The 20,921-nt window shown below is 37.8% G+C and overlaps 1 protein-coding gene across 1 annotated transcript in view; it reads left to right on the top strand.

Moving 5' to 3' along the window:
• Positions 1 to 20,921, top strand: part of LOC150094374 (organic cation transporter protein-like) — a 301,836-nt gene that overhangs the window by 242,330 nt on the left and 38,585 nt on the right. Inside the window, exon 8 of the mRNA XM_090412194.1 lies at positions 7,633 to 7,847. Coding sequence (XP_090268320.1) covers positions 7,633 to 7,847 — 215 coding nt within the window. The remainder of the gene's footprint in view (positions 1 to 7,632; positions 7,848 to 20,921) is intronic.

Here is a 20,921-nt window from a genome sequence, read left to right as displayed (position 1 = left end):
TCACCAATATCATTAATATATAAGTTAAATAGTAATGGCCCTAAAACAGACCCCTGAGGCACTCCACTAGTGACTTTCCTTTTCCTGGATATTGCACCCCCATACACAACTTGTTGATACCTATCAGATAGCCAGTCTCCAATCCAATGCACTAATCTAATATCCAACCCCATCTGCTCTAGTTTGACTGTCAACTTATCATGAGGTACTCTATCAAAAGCCTTTGCGAAATCCAAGTATATTACTGCGTATCCTTCTCCTCTGTCCAAGGAAGCAGTCACTTTATTGTAATAAGTAAGTAGATTACTAAAACATGACCTCCCTTTAGCAAATCCATGCTGTCCATCAAAGATTATACCATTGTTGTCAACCCAACTCTGGATCCTAGTTCTCACAAGCTTCTCCAACAACTTAACCACAACACCTGACACACAGATAGGCCTATAGTTTGATGCTTGAGTTCGATCACCTCCTTTATGAAGTGGCACAATCTTGCCCTCCTTCCACTCTTTAGGAACTTGACCAAGTGCAAGACTCGTATTAAAAAAATATGTCAAGGCAGGTGTCAACTCTCTGGCACACTCCTTCAGAATACGTGGTGATATATTATCAAGTCCCACAGCCTTATTTACATCTAGTTTACTCAACTCCCCAAACACCTCTTGCTCACTTACAGTCAGTCTCTCCTCCCCATCATCAACTGCTCTTAATCTCTCCATGAAGTCACATTCACAAGATTGAAAGATCTTTATGAATTGCTCATTAAGTATCTCCACAACACATTCTGCAACAGCTGTCTTTATACCATTTCCTCCAATCAATGTCATCCTTCCATAATCATTCTTTCTTTTGCTGGCTACATATCGAAAGAACCCCCTAGGATTCTTTTTGGCTTCATTAGCTAACTGCTGTTCATACCTCTCTTTAGCTACTCTCACCAACCAAGTCACCCTCCTTGCCTGGTCTTTGTAGACCTCATGAAATTGGTTATTTCCACTTCTCTTATGCTGTCTCCACAATGCCTTTTTTTTCTGTATTGCATGCTTAATCTCTTTATTCATCCATCTCACACCTACCTTATTTAACCTTCTCACCCGTGGTATACATTTAGACATTGCATCTACTAAATAGTTTTTAAAAATCCCCCAAGCTTCATTGATCTCTTTTCCAGCTAACTCCTCATTCCATGCTACATCTGCAAGCTGTCTCCTGAGCTCTTCATAATCACCCCCCTTGTAGTTCCACATATACCCTTTTTTCACAGGGGTCCTTGCACTGCTGGCAACCACCCAGGTAATCACCTCATGGTCACTTTCACCAATTGGTGGATGATTTGACACCTCATTTATAATTACATCCTCCGATGAGATGACCAAATCCAAGACCCTTAATCCTCGTGTGCCCTCTGTTACATACTGCCTGAGGTAGTTATCCCTCAAAAACTCAAGAAACTCATTTTCTTTACTTCCAGTCGCTATCTCTTCAATCCAGTCTATATTGCCATAATTAAAATCACCCATAATGATCACCCTTTTCTTATTTGCTTGGCTTATTTGACTATACATTTCACTATCACCTCCATCCACATTACCAGGTCTATAACAACATCCCACCAAGTATTTGATTCTATTCACCTCTATCTCACACCATACTGCCTCAAAACCACTGGCCCTATTTCCCTCTTGCATCTCTACCTTGTATGGACATAACTCTTTCTCTATCATCAATAGCACTCCCCCTTCCTTTTTATCCCTTCTATCCTCACGAAACACATCATACCTTTCCATCTCTATTCCTGTCAGGATGTCGTCCTCATCTAACCATGTCTCACTTATTCCAACAATCTCTGGGCACACAGACACAATTAGTGCAACTATTTCATCCGCCTTGTTTCTTATGCTTCTAGCATTGGTATACAAACACAACAACTCATTTCTGGATCTACAGCTAGTTCCACTGATACCATTCACTCGATGTGCTCTCTCCATGCTGGACTGGGGCCATTTCTCTCTCTGCTTCTTCATTTTAGAACCCTTTGCAACAACATCTGTTTCCTCTTGATCCCTGGTCATCCCATTACTTTCCTGCCTACACATGCTCTCACCTCCTCTTGGAGCATCCACCTTTCTCACGCTGTGTATCCCTGTCCACCCTGGGCCTCCCTGTTTCCCTGCTCCTCTTGCACACCCATTCTCTCATTTTCTATACTCATACCACTCACCTTTCCATTCATTTCCACTTCTTCAATCTCTCCTGTCTTACTCTCCTGCTCTTCCACATCACTCCCCTCTCGATCTGATTCATTTTCTCTATTCACTTCTCTACCTTCCAGCAGCAGTCTCTCCAAGCGACTCACACCATAACCACTCAAATGCAGTCCATCGCTCCCATACAGCTCACTTCGTCCCTCAAACTCATTCCACACATTAACAAACTGTACACCCATCTCCTCACACATTTCAGCCAGAATACCATTCATAATCCTTGCTCTCCGCCTCATTTCACCACAATCATACCTAGGCAACACACTGACCACCCTTCCTGTCACACTATTCTCTTTTATCTTTCCAAGCAGTCTCTTGACATTCATTTTGACATGCTCTTTGTTCTCTCTCAAATCATTTGTACCAATTAATACAATTAACTCTTTTGCTCGCTCCCGCCTCATATCCAATGCCTCAATCACTCTACTTATTTTACCGCCTGGAAAACATACCTTGTGCATTTTATCCTCTAGCACACCTTTAATAATGGAGTCGCCATACAACGCCACTCGCTCATCTTTCGTTAACTCTTTCATGCCATCATGATTTATTTTAATAGTTTTGACCTGAATTCTCTTAATTTCATTCCGCATCCATTTCATTTCTTGCCTCATCCAATCTAATTCACTTTCCGAACCTCGCGACACATTCTCTCTATCATTAAATCTTTCTAACTTTCTAACTCTCGACCCCCTCTTCTCACATTCCCTCTCATTCATCCTTCTTTGTTTCCATACTTTCGGACTAACATGCGTCCAACTTTCGCTATCATTCTTCTCACTTTTACTGTCATTCATCTTTCTTTGTTTCAGTACTTTCGGTCCAACATGCGTCGAACTTTCGCCATCATTTATTCTTTCGATTTTTTTTACTTGCGATTTCTGCATTACGCAAGTTCTACTTTCATTCGTTCTCTCAATTTCGTTTCTTTTCACCTCACTTTCGTCCCTTTTAACATCCGTTACGGTTGTCAAATCGTTCTTTTTCTTTTTTCCTGATTTTTTAACATTTTTTCGCTTCTCTTGCTCACCATCCATTTCTTTCAAACGTGCAATCGCGACACAATCAGTACTAGCACTTTCTGTCATCAATTTCATATTCGCATTCATTAGTTCTTCGTTCAGTTCACACTTCGCACACACCCTTCTTCCATCCGCACTAAACATCCACAAATCATTTATGTAATCGAAGGAATAAATATAACAGACCTCACACTTAACGAAACGACTGAAATCTACATTCAAATCATGGAATGACAATGCCGCCGCCATTTTTTTTTTTTTTTTTTTCTCTCTCTGCCGGTTACTAGGTCTAATAATAACGATTTCGTAATTTAGTTTAGACAAGGAAAAAAAACCCACACTAATAATACCGGTAGCGTACAACGTTTACAGCCACTCTTACTCAAACAATTACGCATATATACTTAATTATTCCTAGTAAAAACTTATCTGAATCAGGAGCTCTTCAAAACACGTCCGCAGTACTTGGCCCACTAGCGCCCCCTGTATTGAAAGCCTGAAGTGACTTCAAAAAGTTCTGTCTCCAGACAAGACTTCTGGACTATGTAATAAATAAATAAAAATACAAAAAAAAAAAAAAAATCCTGCTTGTTTGGCCATAATAGTTAAGCATATGATTACAAGAATACTTGGTATACACTGGGGTGTTTAGGGGCTATAGCAGGGCTTTGGGAAAGCAGATAAGGGGTGCCAATTTTTTTGTATGGTCTGTAAGTGGTCACAAGGTTAGGATTTTTGTTTCCATTTCAGATGTGTCCTAGATATAGGGGATGGATTTACTGTAGACTTTTTTTTTTTTTTTTTTTTTTTTTTTTTTTTTTTTTTTTTGAGTGGGGAGAAGGAAGGTAGGTAGTTTTTATTTTTATTTTATGAGATGTTATAGTCTTCTGATTTTGTGGAAATTGTAATACCTTCCAACACCTTCTTAGCTATTGGTTAAGATGTTGGAAATCATTAGTGAGGGTGTTATCAGAACAATTAAATTTTGTCCTGTTGAATAAGGTTTCTGTAATTCCATAGGAGGGGGGCGCAATTAAAGTAAACCTATGTGTGGGTTATAGGATCCATTCAGTTAGCATGTATATCTATAGGGACAGGCTGTTACTGTTTTCTTTTTCTAAAGCGAATTGGATCCTGGGGTGTTGGTTGTTAGCATTAGAGCCATGTCACCAAATGGAACATATTTTCTACATAGTGCACATCCAAACAGTAGGTCTGTGTGGAGTGGAATTTAGCACTTCCTCTTCAAAAGTCTATTAAGAAGTTAGCAGGGAAGAGGAAGCAGAGCTCATAGCTGTCCTCTCTGTAGAATTTTCTTTGCCAAATAAAATAGCTAGTTTCATGTGAACTGAAACAAGGCTGAAATCCAACTCAGATAAAGTTCCAAGGTATCTTTAAGTGGAAAACATTAGTGAACAAAAAGGAGATGGCAAACTGATTATTTTGTCAATTCCATGGAGGTTCAGGTTTCTATACCAGACTTAAATTGGGTAGTTTTTGTGTAAAAAGTTGTCAGTATACTAGAAGGGACAGTGCTTTGACTAACCATTTAGCTAATTTCTAGGTGGATGAATCAGTGCTTATTATAATCAGGTGTAATAGGTGGATTTTGTTTGTGAATGTTTGACAGCCCATATATCTGGGGAGGGGGGTCTGGAATTGTAGGATTTTAATTTATTGGTCATTTCTGCAGGCCAGAAAGTGACACTTTGAGGAGCCTGTTTTGATGTAGATGGAATGATTCTTAAGTAAAGAGATCAGTTTGTTTACAGTCATGGTTTTTTAGCACTACAGTAACATTTCTCTTATCTACTTTCATAACTATTATTATTATTATTTTAATTTATTTTGTTTTATTATTTGACACCTTCAGGGAGTCCTAAGACTCATCGAGGGAGGGCACCTACTCTACAACTCTCCGTCTCCACCACTCAAACATATCCACAAGCCACCTGATCTACACCAATGCCATCTACTGTCCACCATCACCACTATTATTTTCACAGACAATCGCAAACATCCATGCCCAAGGCGGGATTCGAGCCTACAGCCTTTTGGCTGGAGAGCAGATACACTAACCACTCAGCCAACCAGGCTGTAGCTCTTCATTTATAATAATGCCTCAAATTCCTTGCATGAGAGGTACTTTTGCCTTTGTTATAAGGACATTTTCTGCATCCATTCTGATATTGTTTGCATATATATGGGTAGTAATTTTTGTGAAATGTGCTACATTTGCAGATTAACCCAGAGGCGAGTGACAAACATTGTTGCAAATCTATGGAATATGCTCCCTATAAGAATAGCCTGAACAGTCTGCAGGCTTCAAAAACTAGCTGATAGGTTAAAATGAGGAGATATGATAGAAGCTTATAAGTTATTAAAGGGATTTATAGGACTGAGATAGAAGACTTTTTTTCAGTACGTAGCAAGAAGGAAGGAAGAGAATAAGAGGTCACCAATGGAAATTGTGTGGTTAGCAAGTATGTTAGGACTAGAATTTTTGCTTGGAGAGTGGTGATTAGATGGCATGGGTTGCCAGAGGTGGTTGTGTGAGAGCTTTGTCAGGGAACGAGTTCAAGGAGAGGTATGATAGGAATTGTGTGAATAATGGATCTCCTGTGATGAGTCTTCTGAATTCCATGGAGATACCTGTATAATAATAATAATAACAAACCCGGCTTTAGTGTTGTTGATTTTGTTCTTTAACTCTGATAGTCAAGTCAGTTTGGATATATATGGCTTATATTTTATTTTACATAACAACATAGTAAATAAAAGAGATGCAAGGGCAAGATGAGGTTGCTGGAAAATTTGCATATCACCCATTCAAGAAATGGGCACAAAAATTTCTGTTGTTTCCAGAAATGTGATGGTTTGTCTTATCTGGCTAGAAGCTGCTATTAATTTTGCTAATTTCTTTAATGAAACTGATTCTGCTGTAAAAATAATCATAATTTAAAATTATGAATATTTTTACAAATTGTTTATGTTAATATATTATTAGTTTTGGTTTTGTAACATGTATATCGGCACTGTGATGTGCCCATTATTGATATTATTATCAAAATGAAATGTAAAGCATTTGAAATTTTGATGTACATACTAGATTATGTTACTTTAAAATTTTTTATTGCAATTTAATGATGAGTCTTGACTCCAGGGAGTCAAGACTCATTGAGGGAGGACACCTACTCTACAACTCTGTCTCTGCTACTCAATCCACCAACTACAGTGAACCACAACTACACCAATGCCATCTACCACCCACCACTAGTATTTTCACAGACAATCACAAACATCCATGCCAACGGTGGGATTTAAACCCTCCAGCCTTTTGGCTGAAGAGCGGATATGCTAGCCAATTGGCCAACCAGGCTGGCAAATTTAGTTTGAAAACTATGTGTATTTAAAAAACTAGCATCTTTTATGAAAATTCTGTGCTTATCCAGGAAAAATTAATACAAAAACAAAAAGTTTAACTCCCCCAACCAGCCATGACGTCTATAGACGTCCAGCTAAATCTGGATACAATTCTGTAACACCCGTTGAATAATATGGATAAGAAGTGCAATTTGGTTTCACTATTTGATCCATCTCGGCCGGTAGGGAAGTTAAAGGATTTGTTTTGGAACAGAAAATTAAATTTGTATAAAGGATATTACATCCATTTAAACTATATAGCCAGATCTAAACTTTTTCTAGAGTTTGAAAATATAATCTTTGGTATGGGTGCAGTGCAAACCAAAACTTCCATTCCAAAGGTTACATTCTCATAATGTCCTTGTACAAAGTTAGATCTGGCTATATAATTTAAATAGATGTTATATCCTTTACATAATTGTATGCAAATTATATACTTTAAATTACTATATTGATTATCATGATAATTGTTAAACAAGAATGTGCAATAGATATGTAGAAAGAATATTGCAGTTTTTTAGCATTTCACATAAAGCTATCAAGTTATAATGCTAAAATTTTCATTCCCTATAGGAGCATTACAGATGACTAAAAGTTTTGCTGTTTTGTAAGCAGTAATTGTACAGTAACTTTGGAATAGTTTTATCTTGCTTTTTTTTTTTTTTTTTAAACAAAATATGGTTGACTCTAACTATAACAAACAACTTTATAGCAAATTATCCTTACTGTAACAAACTAATGCAAATCTCTGCCAAAGTCCTATAGCATCACTGATATTCTACACTAAATGTACTGTAGCAAACTTTCCATCTAAGAAAGTATTCTTTTGGTTCCCATGAACTTGCTATAGTGAGAGTTGACTATATGTAATACTATATAGTTATTTTATTGCATTCATTTTGTCCCCTTTTCTTTCTCAACAGGTTTATAAATTCCTTCATTTATTTTGGGCTCTCTCTCAATACAAATGGGCTCGGAGGAAATTCCTTCATTAACTTTTTCATTGCAGGAGCTATTGAGTTCCCAGCATATTTTGCATCTATTTTTTTATTACGGGTCTTTGGTCGAAGAATTCCACAAATGGCAACAATGGTGATAGGCGGGGTTTCCTGTATACTAACCATTCCTATTTCAGATGGTAAGTACAATAAAAACAAAATCAATGAAAGATTTTGAGTTTTATCTATATTCTGGGTAAGGCTTTTATCATATGATGTAAATATACACCAAGTGGCTTATTTATTTGTTATATGCCTAATCCATACAGCTCACTTCTGTGTCATTAATGTATGATGCATTCTTTTGGACAGGTAGGTGAAGCAGATAAACAGATACCAGGAGATTGTGTGTGTCTAAGTGTACACTTGCATAATTCTGTGTGATACTGGACCGACAGTGTAAAGTAACTGACAATGAACATGGAATGATAGTTGGCACTAGCTAGTTGTATTGATAATAATGTTAATATACATCAACATCCAGAGAACACTGACATTGGTCCAGCAACCATTAAAATATCCACTAGCAGATCCTATAACTAAAGACAGCTTGTTAATGTGAAGGACCAACTGAGAGCCATGAGAATTATGTATAACAGATGGCATTGGAGTACAACATGCAATGGTATTTGTATAGCTAATGCATTAAATGAGCTTATAGTTTTCCTTCTAAGCTAAAAAAACAAGAGCTACAAGCAGAAGAATATCGACAATAAATATTTGATCTTGGTCCCAGTCTAGGTTGGACAAGGATGTGACAGATCAGTTATTTGTGCCAGATAGCAGCACTACAGGCTGACTGGCTTGTGCCAGCTAGCAGCATTTTCTTGGCACATTTGGTTCCCTGATAGTGGTGTAGTGACATATAAATGCCACACTCTTCGTGATTATTGTTGCTGACCAGGTGCCTCCCTTCATGTTTGTTTATCCACTGGCAGTTTCCATCAGGATAATGCACCATAAATGCTGATTATTCAGAATTCATAATTACCACATTTCATTGCCTGCTCACTCGGTCATCAGATCTTAACTCAACTGAGTATCTATAGCAGTGGTTCACAATCTCTTATGCTTCACGTACTCATTGGAAATGTGTAACTGGTGTACTCCTTGTATAGATAATACAACTATAGTTATAGTATAACAATGGGAATAAAATAAAACATACATACACACACATATATAGACATTAAATTATATATTTATAAATTACATATACTGATAAACACTTTAGAAACACATTTATTTAACTTCACAGTAAACTGAAGACTAAAAATAACTTTAAGCATGGCAAATGAAATAAATCACAACAAATACAGAGCAGTAAGAAGGCACATTCACTGAATGGATGTTTTGACTGGGCGATCAGTTTTTTGGTAGGTTTGGCTCTCAGGTAGGGAAAGGAGGATTTTGACAAACGTGCATAGTAATGAACTACAGCACCACGCTTCGTCGCTCAGTTCTCAGAAATTAATCAGTATCAGTGTTGCCAACTTAGTGACTTTGTTAGTAGATCTAGTAACTTTTGAACTCTCAAGGTGTACCCCCAAAAATTTTACCATGTACCCTCCAAGGGGTATATGTGCCACAGGTTGTGAACCCCTAATCTATAGGATGACATGGAACAACTTTTTCACTACAGGAAAACTCAATGCATTCTAATCCTGTATTACGTGATCAAATTTGCACAGGCTTGTGCAAACTTGATCACGTAATAAGGGGTGCTTAAGGGTCAAAGCTGTATAACTGAGAGGAGACCTCCACATAGCCTTTAAAGGAATGCGGAGAACCGTTCAGGGCTTCTGACCTAATGTCCAATCCTCACCTTCTCGTGGTGCACCCTGTTGGGTATCTACTTGGATACTGAACGGACGAGGATGGGCTGGCAATTTGGGATTTAGCCGACCAAATTGTATTCTTATTGGTTAAACCAAAATATAGAATGATGGTACAACATGACAAAATTTCATGCTGGCTGGGGCGTCGCCCGGTTAAACAAGGCTACCGTTGTTTTCGCCAGGGAACCAGGGCGAACAGCGAAAAGTCAGCTACTGGAACAAATCTGAAAATAAACCCCAACTCAACATCACCAGAGTTAAAGATCAGTACAATCAACGTAAGAAGCCTGAATGGCAAAGAAATGGAGCTAGCTGAGGAATTAGATAAGTACCAGATCGATATAATAGGGGTGACTGAAACAAAAAAGACCAAAACTGGTGAGATCTTTCTGAGCAATAAATACAAAATGTTATATTCAGGCAATGACAATCAAGGAAAAGGAGTAGCCATAGTATTCAACACAAAATACGAGGCTAATCTTCTTGAATGGCAGTCAGTCTCAAGTAGAGTAATGTGGGCAAATATGAGAATGGGGAACTGGACAATGAGACTTATTTGTGCCTATGGTCCCACAGACGGTTCTACTAAGGCAGAAGTGGAGGAATTTTTTGAGGCTTTAGAAAAAGCAACTGACACAATGAAAAATGAAAAGTTGGTCCTTGTTGGGGATCTAAATAGCAGAGTAGGAAATGATTGTGAGACATACAAAAATATTTTGGGAAAATTTGGAGAAAAGAGCAAAGCTAATAATAATGGCAAATATCTGTTGGATTTCTGCTCAGGACATGGACTAGTTATTACTAACACCATGTTCCAACATAAAAATGTGCACAAATTCACATGGAGAGAAGAGGCAAGTAATAAGAAAAGTCTCATTGACTATGTTATTGTTGATAGTGATGTTTTCTCCCTGGTGCAGGACACCAGAGTGTACAGAGGATTTGAAATTGGAAGTGATCACTATTTAGTCTTGAGCAGGATAAAATTGAACTTCATATTGAAAAGAATAACATGTAAGAAAGTTTTAAAGCGAATAAAAGTTGAGCTGCTCTCAGATGTGAGCTGTAGACTAAAATACACAAAGATTATTGAAGGAAAAATGAAAGAGTTTGAGAACAGGAATCAAACCTTGGAGATTCAGTGGCAAACTCTGAAGAAAACATTGATTGATTCTGCCAGAGAGGCATGTGGTGAGGTTGTTTGTAAGGATAAAAAAATCAGAACTTCTTGGTGGACACAGGAGGTTAAAGAGGCAGTCAAGGAAAAGAAGAAAGCATACCAAAAGTTCCTGTCAAATAAGTCAGCTTGTGCTCTTAGAGAATATAGAGACAAATGCAAGAATGCTAAACACTCTGTAAAACTAGCTAAACAAAAGTCATGGGAGGACTTTGGCAAGAATATAGAAAATAAATATCAAGAAGGTGGCAAAATATTCTGGAGGTTGTTGAAGAAGCTTAAGAATGGAGGAAAGAGTGCTATAAAAGGAATTAGAGATGATAAAGGGGAGAAAACGATATCCTTGAAGTATGGAGTAATTACTTTGAAAAACTGCTAAATGAAACAAGCAGTGATAACAGCACAGTGGTAAAAAACACTGACCAGGCATGCAGTCAGGAATACATATCCATACTTGAAGTAGAAAAAGCCATCAAAGGCTTGAAATGTGGAAAGGCAGGAGGAGTAGATGATATTCGACCAGAAATGCTGAAGTATGGTGGTATAAGAGTCTTACAGTGGCTTCACTGCATAGTTCAGAAAGCCTGGACAGAGGGACGAATTCCCGATGATTGGAGTAGAGCTCTCATAGTACCCATATATAAAAAGGGAAATAAAACTGCATGTGAGAATTACAGAGGTATTTCCCTACTTAGTGTTCCTGGCAAGATCTATGCAAGTATACTTGAGAAACGGTTGAGAAGAATTGTGGAAGAAAAGCTTGGTGAAGAACAAGCTGGATTCAGGCCAAATAGAGGCTGTCAGGATCAGATCTTCACTTTACGACAAATAGTCGAGAAAGCATGGGAATATAACAAAGATCTGTATTTAAGTTTTGTCAATCTGGAAAAGGCATATGACAAGGTGCCAAGAGAGAAGCTATTCAATACGCTGCAGTTATATGGTGTGAATGGGACATTATATCAAGCAATACTTAGTCTTTATTTGAGTTGTAAGTCAGCAGTTCGAATTGAAGGAAGTACAGGAAGATGGTTTAATGTTAAATCTGGTGTGAGACAAGGATGTGCATTATCCCCTCTGTTATTCATTATCTATATGGATCACATTATGAAGGAAAGTGGTATTAAACATGATATCAAAATTGGAGATGTTAATGTCAGCTCTTTGCTTTATGCGGATGATGTTATACTTCTAAATAAATCCGCTACAAGTCTGCAAGATTCTCTGACTAAATTGAATAGCTCTTGTAATAGATATGGTATGAAGGTCAGCAATAAAAAGACAAAGACAATGAAAATAGGCAGAATCATTGAAAATGTCAACTGTGTTGTGAATGGAGAACCTGTGGAACAAGTAAAACATTTCAGCTATTTAGGCACGATTTTTACTGAAGATGGTAAATTAAATATAGAAATAGACAACAGAATCAGCAAAGCTGGTATGGTGGGAAGTCAATTGAATAAATTCATATGGAATAAGAGAGAAATCAGTCGGAACACTAAATTAGCTGTATACAAGACAGTGTTCAAACCAGTTTTAACTTATGGATCTGAGAGCTGGGTCAGAAGTAAAACACTTGATCAAAGACTAGAGACTGCAGATATGAGAGTCCTGAGAAAGATTATAGGCGTGAACAGATGGCATCAATGGCAGTATCATATTAAAAACGAGGATATTAGGAAAGAACTTGACATTGTCAGCATCCAGGAATGCGTTAGCAGAGCTAATCTCAGGTGGTATGGTCACTTAAACAGAATGGGCGAGGAAAGATTAGCAAAACAAGTGTTCTCTGCCAGGTTGGCAGGAAAACGACCGAGAGGAAGACCAAGATATAGGTGGATTGATACGGTACAAAGTGCTTTATAGGCGTGAACAGATGGCATCAATGGCAGTATCATATTAAAAACGAGGATATTAGGAAAGAACTTGACATTGTCAGCATCCAGGAATGCGTTAGCAGAGCTAATCTCAGGTGGTATGGTCACTTAAACAGAATGGGCGAGGAAAGATTAGCAAAACAAGTGTTCTCTGCCAGGTTGGCAGGAAAACGACCGAGAGGAAGACCAAGATATAGGTGGATTGATACGGTACAAAGTGCTTTAGACGATAGAAATATAAGATCTGATAATATTGGAGTGTTGACAAGTAACAGACTGATTTGGAGGAAAATTGTAGATAGGAAATTAATAATGATGTAATTTTTTTCATGTAGTACTATCATATCCTGTACACCCCTTGAGGGTACATGGCAGGAATTTGATGATGATGATGATGATGATGTTTGCACAGGCCTAAGCTTCCTATAAAATGCTTTTGGCATCTCTTGGAGTCTATGTCCTGATGAAACAAGGCTGTTCTGAGAACTAGTGGGGAGAAGGAAGGGGTGTTATTCAGTGTTAGGTAGTTGTATAATAAATTGGCTATTCAGTGTGTCTATAACATTCAGTTCCTCTTCTTTCAATAGCTAACTCATATGCATAATAATGAGATTTCAGTTCATATTTTCAGGAATTAGCTGAAGAAAATCTTAATTATCAAGATTTTAACACTCACACATTACTCAGCAGAAAAATGGCATTAATCTAGTAACTCAACTAGTACCACTGTATGACAGGTTTCCAGCCTTTGTGGGTGGCACATAAAAAAAAATTAATTCCATACCAAAAAAAAGACTCGCCCCTCACACTACAGAATTTTCCTTATATATTTTTTTAGGGATGACCTGTTGTTTTTATCATTCCATCCTTTGAAAACTCTTTCCTCGGTCTGTCCTCATAAGTTATATTTCCTAATGCTGATATGAGTTGGGTCTTTTGAATAGGGCTTTAGGCAATTTAATGCTGCCATTCCTCTAAGGGTATGTTATGTCTCCAGATACAGAGTGTGTGTGTGTTCACATTGCTGGTTTGCATGTTTATAGGAAGAAAAACCCTGCCATCTTCATGTGAGACCAGCTAACTCACCTTCATTTGTGAAAAGCCCTGATGAAGGTTCTTTGCATCCTAGATGGGAGTTGAATCAAGGTCTTTTCAGCCAAAGGGTTTAGTGTATATCAAGAGAGCTACTGAGGCTTTAGAATGCAGTAACTAAGGTGAATGAGATAAATAGGTAATCTTTCCATAGCTCATCTGGAGCTTACCTTAGCCAGCTATTTTTCTGAGATTTTCATATTATTATTATTATTACTCTAAGATTCCATGGAGTCAAAGACTCATTTAGGAGGTCCTTTTGTCATACAGAAAGCTCATCATACTGCCTTAAACACACTCAGATTCTCTGCAGACACCACCTTCTCGGGCAAGGCATTCCAATCATTCACAAATCTGCATTCAAAAAACCTGCTTCTCATTCCCTTGTTCACATCCTCTTTATACCATTTTCTGTTTCATTACCTGTTCAACATTGATCCTATGACAATCCCTTACTAACTTGTAGGTCTATCGTATCACCCCCCCCCCTCCTCCTATCCACTAGATGCAGATTGCATCTTCTCAACCTTTCCTCATATTTGGCATTCCAGAGACCCTTTCCAACACCAGGTGACCAAATCTGTTCACAGTAGTCCATGTGTGCCTAATCAGAGCCTTATACATTGGAACAAGAATCTCTTTACTTTTACAAGTCATTGTCCTCTGCACCATTCCCACAATTTTGGCATAGATAACTATGAACATTAGGTTAGGCATCTGGATCTGTGTGCAGTAGTCTAAATGCAGTCAGATCAAAACCTTCTCTTGTCAACCATAGCAGCAGGACTTTTGAAAATCAAGTGACCAAATCTGTGCAGAGTAGTCCATGTGTGGCCTAATCAGAGCCTTATACAATGGAACAAGAATCTCCTTACTTTCGTAAGTCAGTGTCCTCTGAATCACTCCCAGAATTCCTTGTGTTGTCCTCACAATTTTGGCATATATAACTATGAATGTTAGGTTAGGCACTGGATCTGTGTGCAGTAATCTAAATGCAGTTAGATCAAAACCTTTTTCTTGTCAGCCACAGCAGCAAGACTCTTGATTGTCTTCACCACATTTTGCAATATTCCTTCAGAACTTTGATGCCTTGTCCAATATCACTTCAAGATTTTCTTACCTCTTCTTCTTTTAGTATATTCCCCGATGTATCATGACTTTCATTTTTAATTGTTTAGCTACATTGAACTGATAAGTGAACTCACTCATCTTCTCACTCACTCAATTCAATGTCACCAATATAGTGTCCTTGAGAAGGACCGTTACATTGGTCACATTTTTGATAACTTTCTGCATTATGAGAAAACAATTGATCTCCTTCAAACCACTTATATTACAGGTATACCACTGCATTTCTGGGAATGGATAGTCCAGTTCATCCAGACAAAATTATCAGAATACACTTCACATATCTTCTACTGCCTACCTAATTCACTGAGCTGCCATAGATAGCATTGCATTGGATAGGTTTGCTTTATTGTTTATATCTGCAATTGTTGGTGATGATTCCTTGTTTTTTAGTTATCTTATTTATTATTATTATATTATTATTCAGGCCTCCATGGAGTCAGAAGACTCAACATGGGAGGTCCCTCCTAGAAAACACAGTCTATCATACCACTCCTTAAACTCATTGATCGTTCTGACCACTCTATCAGGCAATGTATTCCATGGTTCAACCATCCTCCATGCAAAGAAACCACCTCCTCACCCTCTTTCTCACAGTTTCCTTTTGTAACTTCCAGGGATGGCCCTTGTCATCACTCCTTCATGCTGTTCAACCAAGCAAAAGAACTCCCCGGTTTCAACACTGTAACCACCTCTCAACAGTTTAAAAGTCTCAATCATATCACCTCTCCTTCTTCTATCCACCAAACTCTGCAGTCCACATTTCCTCAGCCAATCCTCATAACTATCATTGTACAGTCTTGAAACCATCTTTGTTATCTGCCTTTGTACCCTTTCCACAGTTAATTTATCCCCTTCAAATCCTGGGGACCAAATCTGAGAACAATAGTCCAAGTGTGGTCTGATCAGGATCTAACGGAATGATAACTGTTTTATCTCTGCAGGTCAGTGTCCTTCTCATTATTGCAGCAATCCTCTGTGTTACCTTCACCACCTTTGCAATATGTCCTCTGAATTTCAGGTTTCTATCAATCATTCAACCCCATTATCATTTAACCCTGGCTATTGCTTCTAACAAGGTCCAGTTCATAGTGATGATATCAAGCACAGGTCCATATTAATACAGGATAAGATAGAAGTGTTGAAACAGCTTATCTGTGGTGCATTATTGTGGAAATGGTGTGATAAGTATATTGGTTTGTCAACCATTTGCTATAAAGAAGCAAAAGGACAAAATGCTGAAATTCTTTGCAGACAGTGATTCCAAGAAGTAAATGCGTGTTAGAAAAATTTGAAAAATGATAAGAGCACTGAGCATGATTTCAGTGGCAGTGGAATTGTTTCGACACTGATGGAATGGATATGTCAGATAGCATGTTAATGGAATAGGCTAACTTATTTAAATAAATATCTTAAATTAGAACCTGATTGTGACTACAGTGAAGGATGGCTTCAAAGGTTTACAAAACATCATGGAATTTCCATCCATAAAGGCTGATGAGCCTCACTCCAAAGCAAGTGCATAATCTTAATTAAATTGCATTGTATTAGTAATGCACACCATAGAGGACTTCAACAGAAGAGGATAAAGAAGGGCTCACAGGATTCAGATAATCTAAGGATAGAATTCTATCACTTAAAGAATAAGTCAATTTATATCGTGTGGAGTTTCCCTCTTTCCTTCCCCAGTCCCTTATGACAGGTTGAGCCCTCCTAATGAGGGATTAAGTATATTTTTTATGACTGTAGATCCATGTGTGTTCATGGGGTCTGTTTGCTTGTTCTGAGGGATCGAAAAAACCCAAGTTTTCAGGTGAAAAAAACCCTCTACCTTTGCATGAGACTGGCTAACTCACCTTTAGTCAAAAGAGACCAGATAAAGGTTCCTCACATCATGGATGGAAATCGAACCCAGGTCTTTCCAACCAAAGGGCTTTGTCTATACTGACAGCACTATGGAGGCTCTAATAAGTTAATTACTATTGATTCATTCTTCAAGTGTTCCATTTTCTTTTTTGCTCATTCCATCTCTTTCTGTCTCTCCTATCCTCTGTAAATCCTGCTCTTATCTAGCATACATACATACATACATACATACATACATACATACATACATACATACATATCCATTTATCATCACTTTCAGCAACATTTTCCATTATCAAATCTATAATACTTTCTATTGCATTTTCCTAAGTCACATTACTACTAGACGTCTCAAATTAATGATGCTAAGAAATTATATTGTTGGTTTAATCCTTTATCCAAGTGTAAGCAAACAAAGTTTGCACTTCAAGTAACTTCAGGACTGGGCAACTTATATATAGAAGCTAATGACTTCACATCACTTGCCTTAGTATCCCATAATGCAAAGCACATACACTTACTCACATGTATAATACTATCCATTATGGGAAGGGTCACTACTAAGACTGGTTTCAACCTTTTTTAGAAGTCTCATCAGTGGTAGCCAGACCCAGAAGTGATACTAAGGTTGAAGTAATGCAGAAGTCATATTTCCATATACAAGTAGTCAAAAGGTGTCACACCTTACTACTAAAATACTCTGGATTAGAGATATATGTTGAAAGATTTTTTCACTTGGTTATACTACAAATTAAAGATGCCAAGAAATGATATTCTTGGTTTAATCCTTTATCCAAGGGTAAGCAAACAAAGTTTGTACCTGAAGTAATTTCAAGACCAGGCAACTTGTATATAGAAGCTAATGATATCCCATCAGTTGCCTTAGTAACTTCTTGTCAACTTTAATTTATAATATAACCAAGTGAAAAAACTTTCCAAATATATATCTAATCCAGAGTATTTTAGTAATAAGGTGTGACACCTTTTAGTTACTTGTATATGGAAATATGACTTTTGCGTTACTTCAACCTTGGTATCACTTCTGGGTCTGGCTCCCACTGATGAGACCTCAATAAAGGTCGAAAAAACACTACAAAAAATCTGTTTGAAGACAATAGTACAGTTGGAAATTATAACTCTTGGAACATTAATGGCTTTCCGGTTCATATCCATTATGGGCTTGATAGACTCAGTACAGCATGTGAAGTTACCACAGCCTATAAAGAATGCCAGGCAAGAAAATCCCCAGGACCTGATTGTCTAGGGATACTACAGACTTTATCACAAGGCTTGGGATTTTATTCTTTTCATTCTAGTTACACTATTTAATTCCTTTCTCTCATCAGAACACATACCAAGTCATACTGTCCTCATTCCTAAACCTAATAGAGATCACACCTTAATCAGCACTTGAGACCTATTTCTCTATCTAATACGGGCTACAAGATATTTTTCCGCATTATCAATAACAAGCTCAAAGTGGGAATGAGATACATAATTAAAAGCACACAGGTGTATGGAGTACCAGGTTGAGCAGCAGAATTTAATCTATTTCTGCTATGTGATCTAATCTGCTTAGTTAACAGAAAAAAGCAGTCAATGGCAGTGCTATCAGTAGACCTTACCCAAGCATTTGATAATGTCAGGCATCCTTTTCTATTCTACATCCTCCAGCAAATTGGTGTAGATAAAAACTACTATCTGTTATCAAAGGAGCCTATGCCAATTCAACCACCCGCCTCCAATTAATGGGTTCCTGTCAGACCTGTTAAAAATTCGAAAAGGAGTCAAGCAAGGTTGCCCTCTTAGTCCACTGTATTGGTTCTTGAATCTTTCTTACAGGAAGTCAACAATACACATGTTGTGCAAGGAATAACAGTTCCTTCAACTATAAAGGAAAATAAGGTATTAGCATATGCCGATGATGTAGTGGGAACTTTGAAGGATAATGATTCCATATATTTTTTGGCGTTTTGGAAAAATTCAGCAAAAGCAATGGATTAATTATTAATGCAGACAAGACAAAATTAAAAGTGGGATCTTGGAGGTATTCCTTGTGGACTAACCCCTAAGAGAGAACCCCTCATTAAACTTGGAATTCCCTTCTCCACTTACCCAATATTACCAGTCCAAGAACTTAATATACAAGAACTTTGAAATGTTAGAAGACTGGAAAATAGGGTCACTCTCCTTTTCTTCTAAAGCCATAGTACTCAAAACCATAATCTTTCCTGCTCAGCTGTATGTAGTAAATATTACAGACATCACAGAAGCTGAAGAAAAGCAATTATATAGTAAACCTCTGCAATTTTTTTGGTCCAGCCGATACCAAGAAATTAAAAAAGACTTTCTTCTACTATCAAAGAAGCATGGAGGATTTGGATTTCCAGTCTTAAAATTCTGCTATATAAGCAAAGTCTGCACACGTGCAGACCTTCTCCGGTACTATTTGGGTTTTCGTCTTCCCCTGTTTGGAGTTAATGATTATACAAGTCCAAAAGCTGAGATTGTTCCTGAATACTATAATATAATTTAATTATATTATAGTATTCAGGTGTGTAAAGAAATCTTTAATCTCTTTTGCCATGAAGTTCCACAGTTGGGTACTGACAACAATATTTTGTTTCATTAATTGAAGTTCCAAGGGTACCTAAACAGGAAGGATCTTGCTTGGAGAATTGCATATGGCCACCTTCCAGTGAATACCATCAAATGAAGGTACTTTAACATCGGAGATCCAATCTGTGACATCTGTTACTGATTGGAAATGTAGAGCACACCGTTACTTACAACAGAACAGGTTATTTATTTATTTTTTTTTTTACAATACCCACCACCTATCAGCCATGGGAAGAGAATTTTGATTTTTATAATTAATGAATTTAAGGCAGGATAGAAAGCAACATGGATTTGAAAACCAGCAATATGATATCCAAATGCTTTATAATATTGTACTGTGGAAATTTTATTGCTCAGTCATTCAAGCATTCTAGGAGATATCAAATTTATCGTGGTGTGTGCAAGATAGGATGCATGATGTACTCGTGGTGTGCAAGATAGGATGCATGAGGAGTGTTTGCCTGGAGGAATGAAAGGAAGTATGGCTATGGCAATTGAGAGGAGTAAAGGGTGGATGAGATAATTTTGATGGTAGGAACAAATGACTTGAGAGGTTATGTAAATTGGGTAGCGAGAGATATGAGATTCTTGCTTGAGGTTGTAGTACAAAAGAAGACACAGAGAGGAAAGATAGTGTGCGTGTTGTCTATGTATGATAGTGACGAGCTGAACAGAAGAGCAGTAATATTGAATAACATAATAGCTAGAATGTATCAGAAGAGAGGATTGGAATATGTCGATGCTTGGAGGGCATTTGAGGACAGAGAGGAATTGTATGTAAGAGACCACTTGCATTTGAATGAGGAAGAGCATAGGCATCTGGAGAGATTGCTGTTCTGAACGAGTCGGTGTGTCAATGCAGGGGAAACTAGAATGCCCAAGGTAGACAGTAGCAGGGGTGGCCTCTTGTTGGAATGGGTAATTGGGAGAATGGGAGCGACATCAGGTAATGCTGAGCCCAATGGAGTCAAGAGGGGATAATGCTGGGTATAGAAACAGTGGAATTTTTATGATTTATACTAATGCCAGAAGTATCCAGAATAAACGAGAGGAATTGGTGGTGCTGATAACATCAGCCTGGCCAAAGATTGGGATCACTGAGACATGGTTGACAGAACAGGATATAATAACAGGAATAGAAGTAGCAGGGTACAGCATTTTTCGACAGGATAGGAAGGGAAAGCGTGGTAGTGGAGTACTGCTTATGATAAGTGATGACTTACTCCGAGTGCAGGCTTTGGAGGGCAGTGACACTAATGGTTTTGAATGTTTATGGTGTGATGTAGAGGTGGACAAGACAGGATATTTAGTGGGGGTGTTGCTATAAACCAGGGAGCACAGAGGGTGAGGACCAGGAGATGTTTAGGCAGTTGAGTTTGGCAAGTGCAAGAAGAATGATTGTTATGGGAGATTTTAACTACAGCAGTATAAATTGGGGAGAGGAAGATGCATGTAGCAATAAAGAAATGGAATTTCTGGAATTCTTGAGGGACAATTGTCTACGGCAGCATGTAATAGGGGGAAAAAGAGGTTCAAGAGTTTTGAATTTGGTCATAGAATCAGAAGAGTTGATAATAACCGAGATGACATCTCTCCCACCAGTTGGAGAGATTGACC

Source organism: Typopeltis vanoorti, chromosome 22 (assembly GCF_054136105.1).
Source record: "Typopeltis vanoorti isolate ZY-2024b chromosome 22, IOZ_Tvanoo_1.0, whole genome shotgun sequence".
In the NCBI taxonomy this organism is placed as follows: domain Eukaryota; kingdom Metazoa; phylum Arthropoda; class Arachnida; order Uropygi; family Thelyphonidae; genus Typopeltis; species Typopeltis vanoorti.
The sequence above is the reverse complement of the archived record's forward strand: the minus strand, read 5'-3'. Positions and strand labels throughout refer to the sequence as shown.